General features: G+C 44.0%; 1 protein-coding gene across 2 annotated transcripts in view; it reads left to right on the top strand.

Annotated features, from left to right (window-relative positions):
- The first annotated feature begins 3505 nt into the window (after window positions 1-3505).
- The window catches only part of MCC (MCC regulator of WNT signaling pathway), a 183230-nt gene continuing 180443 nt past the window's right edge, over window positions 3506-6292 (top strand). Inside the window, exon 1 of one of the 2 annotated variants that reach the window (XM_059873449.1) lies at window positions 3506-3655. In XM_059873449.1, coding sequence (XP_059729432.1) covers window positions 3519-3655 — 137 coding nt within the window. In that variant the 5' untranslated portion in view covers window positions 3506-3518. The remainder of the gene's footprint in view (window positions 3656-6292) is intronic. The other variant, XM_059873450.1, reaches the window with a different exon arrangement.

Here is a 6292-nt window from a genome sequence, read left to right as displayed (position 1 = left end):
CTCCAGCATGTCTGGAAATCAGGTGTCTCCTGCCCATCTTCCAGAGGTGTCAGATTTTGGGTATATAAATGTTGGAGTTTAAGTGCAGCTAGTAGTGCTACAGCATTGTTATTAACGTTTGCATTGACTGTCTGGTATATGTGCTTATTTGAATTACAAAATCAGGGCATTATGGTAAATTTATATTGTACAATATAAATTATATTGAAAAACTAAAGATTCATTTAACTTACATAAGAAGACAAACAAATACCCAGCGGATTGACAGTTAAAACCCACAGTCATAAACAGAAAACATACAAACTTTTAAAATACTTCTTTTGAGAAATATCAAGCCTATTTTGCTACTCACAGCAGTACAGATCTCTCACTCCTTGCCCTCCTTCCTTGTTCTCTCTTCAAAAATTTCTAGGCACCACATATACCTGACACCAGGGACACTTCAGGCAGAATTGTACTTTCTGCTGCACAGCATATTTGTGTTTTAAATGTTGGGGGTTTGCCATCTGAAGTTGGCTGTAGGACTCAACTGCCACATAATTCACAGCAGGCACAGGAATGTGGTGAACTGCAGCTTAGGGATTGCTTTCCAGATGATGTGATGCATCTTTTAAAAAAATTATATGGGCATCATGATACAAACCAGAAAGCACAGCTGGATTTACAGTCTTGCATGGCATACCACAGTTAGGATATCAGCTGATCCTATCAGGAAGGAGGAACTGGTATGGGTGATTTGTTATCAGGGAAAGTCAGAAACCACTGCAGCAGGTTTTTTTGGGACTGGTGCAAATGCAAAAAAAGTTAACTATAGATGATCCCCATAAGGAGAAGATAGATAGGAGGAAAAATTCAATTCAACCAACTCAAAAATTGTTCACAATGAGCAGGGAGAAGATAAGGAATGGGTGAATTTCTGATGCACAAAGAAAGCTATTGTGTGAAGTGTGCATCTAAGAGGAGAACAAATGATAAAGATTAGAAGTGGGAGATTAGTTTAAAAATGGTGAGAACTGCCAAAGTGTGAGGCTAGGCAGATAGCATCAGGATGGAAGAGATTGTTCTTGGAGATTCTCATTGCTGTATTTTGAATCCAGTCTTCCTCTATTGATACTGGTAGCGTTGTCAGGAAACAGTTTTAGGACTCTGCAAAGAATCACAGAATTGAAGAATATCACAAGAAGAAAGGGATGCATACAAATACATCGAGTCCAACTCCCTGTGGTTAAGAATTTTCATTCTTAGTAAGAAGCAGGGCATACTATATTTGCAGAATGTGTGCAAGGATCCTTGTGTGTGGTATTGAACAGCTTGTCTATGGGATCTGGCTGAAGAACATGGTTTTGTGACTTCACATCTCAGTCCTCAGTGTAAACAAACAGCTGCGGTAATCAGCTGGTATTAGACACGAACAACAAACATCCTGCTTTGGACTGAAAAAGTGTATGCTAAGACTAAGAGTCAGACCACCGTAGGTCAGGAGATGGAACATCTGAAAAAATAGCTCCAATATACTCTGGTTTAAGGGCTTTGAAAGGGTATGAAGTTTGTCCTGGTTTAAGGCAAATTTTGGAGAAAACCTCCAAAAGGGGCCCCTCCAGAAAGCAAACCCACACAGCCCCTCCCCCCAACCAGTTTGGGAAGGATTCCTCAGAGGGAAGTGGAAAGAACCTGTTTATTTAACAGGCCAAGCACGCCCCAGCACACAAAATTAGCAATACCGGATGACAAAACTCATTTGCTGCTCTGAAGAGATGACAAATTCAAAAGTCTCTCCGGTGGGTGGTCGCTCTGTTATCAGTCCTTCTGGCGTTGGGAAAGGCTGCAGAGTATGATGTTTCCTTGGTGTTTCCCAGGGTCCTGGTCTGGAGCAGGTTCGAACGTTTCCAAGAAAAGGGAAAGAAAAACAGTCCAGGGAAAACTTGGGCTGCCTCAGCTACCTAATCTAACTTACTAACTAAAAAGCAAAAGGAGTGTGGTGTTCTTCCCCATCCATGCCCAGACAACAACAGTGTTCCAGCAGACTGTGGAGGAGTGGGTCTAGTTCTGGACAACAAAACTCCGCCCTTCTTCTTCTCCCCACCTTCGCTCTTGAAGGCACAGAACATCCAGCATGAACAGAACAGACAACTGGGGATACAAGCATCATAACATCACCCTAGGACAGCTCCATACTACAGTGCCCTGGTTATCCAGCAAGAACTAATGTGACCAACGTAATTTGGAAATCTGCAGAGACTGAGACAATATGAGAGTGAGTGTATGCATGCTTACACTTGCAAGTAGTTTTAGTTAATAAAATGCCAGAGGAACTCTTTACCTTTTAATGACTTACGTAATCAAGATACGATAAATATTAACAATTAGAACTGTTGCCATCAGTTAATGTATTTTAAAGGCACTGTGCAACAACTGTGATAACTTTACTGGATTTATATATTCATTAATCCCTGTCAGCAACAAGGAAGATCAAGATGTTTTGCGGCATGAACTGGATATCTTCAGACTTAATTAATAGGAAAAGAATAATACCTGGTGCTATGAGGGCAACGTCTGTCCTTAATAACAAGGTCTTTTTTTTTTTTTAAACACAGAAATAGGTCAGGAAAATATTAGTTCGGCCAAATTAATCAAGTGACATGATGGAGTAAGAAACATATTGCGGTATGTAAACTGAAATGCTGTTCTAGACTGTTTCAGAATACCCGTTTCTAGGTAGAGGTAAAACAGATTGGTGTTGGTGCTGTATCACTTATTTTCACAGGAATAAGAATTAAAAACACTGAATAAAACTTAATTAGATACTGAGAAGGGTGGCAAAGATACTAAAGGCACGATTTTGTTTTTTTCATCAGGCCACATGATGACTGCAAAAAAACCTACTTTTCTTTAAATGAAAAGGAGACCAACAGACAGGGAAGGGTCACAAACATGTTCAGGAACAGAACAACGAATTGTTGACTTCAGTGTAAGGGAACTGGATGAGTCCAGAGGGGGTGGTGCTCTGCACCTCAGAATGCTTTTACGTGACCAGTACCCCATCAAACAGTCTGGAGTGCAAACGCAGGGCTACAGAAAACGCTGGGTTTTTTTGGCTTCCACAGACCGGCCAAAGCCGCAGCCAAAGCAGCATCCCCGGAGCAGGGAGCCGGCCCGGCCCAGCCCAAGGAGAACAAGCCGCCCCCGCACTCGGGGCAGAGAGGGCAGCCGGCCCCGGGCTGGCGACTCCGGTCGCTCGCTCCCGGTGGGTCCCACCGTGATCCCGGCGCCGGACGATGCCGTGTGCCGGCCGGAGCTCTGAGCCTCAGCCGCCCTGTCCCCGCTCCGAGCCCCAGCGGGGGCCCGGCCCCGGGGGTCCCTCGGCGGGCGGTGGGTGCGGGGCCGGCAGGGCCCCCGCCCCGGCTTTGTGCTGGCGCTCGCACTTTGCAGGCGCGGCGGGACTGGGAATCCCGGGCGCCTGAGGCAGCCTCGCCTCCTCCTCCTTACCCACCTCCTCCTCCTCCTCCGGAGCGGGGCGCATGATGGCGGCAGCTGCTGTAGCGGAGGTGAACAGCACCGGCAGCTCCAGCACCGATACCTCCAGCACAGGCGAGGAGGAGAGGATGAGGCGCCTCTTCCAGACCTGCGACGGCGATGGCGATGGCTTTATCAGCAGGTAGCGACAGCGGGAGGCGGCTCTTTGCTGATACGGAGCCGTCCCGTCCTTCCCCTCGCAGCGCGTTTCCCGGCGCTCAACTTGTGGGCGAGTTGGAGCAGTGGTGGGAGCTCCGCGGCCGCCGGCACCGGAGCCGGGGGCTCCAGCGGGGCCTCGGCACCGAGAGCTTCCCGGGATAGCGGGCCAACACTGCCCGCAGCACTTCCACGTCCGCCTGGGCTGAAAGGTGTGAGACCTCCGATCCAGGCTTTTATCACCTCGTGCCCTGGGCAGGTGGTTTTTGCAAGTAAACACACAAAAAGCCGTCTTGGGTAATCTAGGAGAAAACTCACATTGTTCTCCCGGATCCTATGATTTTGTTTTGTCAGTACGGCTTAATCAATATTCTTGTTACACAGTTTAGTTTAAATTCCTCTGCTGGTCGTCAGAAAGTTTGAGGAGTGTCACGCAGGCTGATGGGCTGTGGTGGGGAAGGGTGAGCTTGTACGTTTGCAGTAGATACTTGGAAATAAGCCATAGTGGAATGTTTATGTGTCTGGAAGCACTGGCAGTGTGTTTTGGTCAGGAGTTGGTTTTGTGGCAATGGTATTTCTGAGTTCTCACGCATTAATTTAAAAAATACTGAACTTCAAAAAGCAGGATTTGCCAGAGGTTGTGGAAACTTGCATTTTCATAATGAAACTTATGCTATTGCCTGCAATTAGTACGTGCCTCTAGAGGACTGGGACAGTGAGGGAATTTCTTAAATCTGCCATTTAACCTGTAACCTAAGAATATGACCCCAAAGAAAGGCTAAGTAAACTTAGATCCCCACTGCCATCTCTTTGGAGCCAGAAAGTTGTTGAAAATCTGTAACAACTGGCAGTCACTTTAAAAATAAAGTTCAAGGGTCGTGATATTTTTTTATCTAAACAGCTCTTTGAACACTGTGTTTTCCCCCTCAGTGTAATGATTATTTTGACAGTTGAGGTTTTGAAATATAAACTTTGAAAATGTGTACTTTCCAACCAGTGCGCTAAGACTGCTTCTCTTTCCATTTGTTTATGGTCTTCATGGAATTTATTCTGATGTCTGAAAATTTGCTATGTTCACGAAAATTGTGCACTGTCTCTTCAGAGCACACTTGTTCTTCTGTACTGTCATGTTTTTCTGCAGTGTGAACTCTGTGTGTTTATAATTTAAAGACCTTACTGGGGGAATGTTAAAAATGTTTTAGTGTTTTCATACAGACCGTTGAGAGATGTTACCATGACACAAACTACTAATTTCTGATCAGCTAATCCACATTCACTAAGTTTTGTCCCAGATTTGTATTCTGTGTTCTTCAAAGTAGGTGTTTCAGAGTGTTGCTTGAACTACAGTGTTGAAAACGCCAGGATATGTCTGAGTAGAGACATTGGATTTCATGACGAAATGGCTTTAAAGCCCAGGGCCTGGGTGGTGGTTGAAAATCCTTCAGGAGATGGTGGGTTTATTGTTGAAGGTCGCTAATACCTTGCTTCAGAGAGGAGTTGTGCATTCAAGGCAGAACTGGTGTGGCCTTTATCAGAGATCATGGTGTTATAAATTAGACTTCCTTTACGTCTCTGACAAAGTAGTGGAGGAATATTTAAGGAATTATCTTTGACGTGACTTTACTTCATTAGGTAGCCTGGGTGATGAGTTGTACAAATGGAATGCCTTTCTTGCTCTCTGTAGTTACTCAGTTTTGCTTATACTCTGTTTTATAGCAGTGGCTTATGCAGGAGGCGACTTGTCCAGTTGCTTTTGGATGCCTTTGTAGTATGTACCACCATAGTATTATAGACAACTATGTCAGGTTTATGGACTCACAGTATGCCTGTTGAAAGTATAGCAGATGGGGGTTTGTTGTTGCTTAGAGCCCTAGTGTTTAGGTTATTGTATCCTTTTTAATGTAATAAATTAAAGTCGAAAAAGCTACGGCTGCTTTTATACGAAATTTCATCTTGCCATATTCTGCATACTGTTTGTCTGGCTTCTGTGTTTGTTTCTTTCTAGGTTTTTTTTTGTTGGTTTTTTTTTCATATGGGCCTGTTGCTTGGTTTTCCTGCTCTTCTTGCCCTGCTTCTTTGGAGTTCTCTGCTCATTCTTTTGGCCAACAATTTTTTTGCCTTTCTTGCAGCCCCAGTGGTGATTGGAGGCTGACTTCTGCACGTCATGATGTCTATCACAGCAGGTTAAACATGAAAATAAATACCCAGGCATCTTTATAAAGAGCTGAAAACACAGAAGCTAGCACTTTAAAATCATCTCCTCCTTTGTGTATTATTACTATACTTGGCTATGATCTATAACCTGTTACTAGCATAAGCTTATTTTTAAACACTAGCTTATTTTGAATGCAATGGGGATGAAATTTGCTGTTTTGCAGGTGCTACTGAGTCTAAATTTTATATTTAAAAATTAGTATCCCTTCTATTTGAAGGCCAGAAGCTTGGTCAGTCATTTCTTTGCCTGGCACTTGCAGCAGTTTGTTTATAAGGTTTCTTTTTTCCAGCTCCAGAGTTGTTAAGGAAAAGAAGATCTTTATACTTGCAGCAAAGGCAGGCATTTTGTGTGTGTTTATTTAGTTCATATTGCATGGGGGGAAAAGAAATGTTTGCATTCCTAATGAAA

The sequence above is a fragment of the Haemorhous mexicanus genome, chromosome Z (assembly GCF_027477595.1).
Source record: "Haemorhous mexicanus isolate bHaeMex1 chromosome Z, bHaeMex1.pri, whole genome shotgun sequence".
Classification (NCBI taxonomy): domain Eukaryota; kingdom Metazoa; phylum Chordata; class Aves; order Passeriformes; family Fringillidae; genus Haemorhous; species Haemorhous mexicanus.
This window is presented reverse-complemented; position numbering and strand designations above follow the sequence as displayed.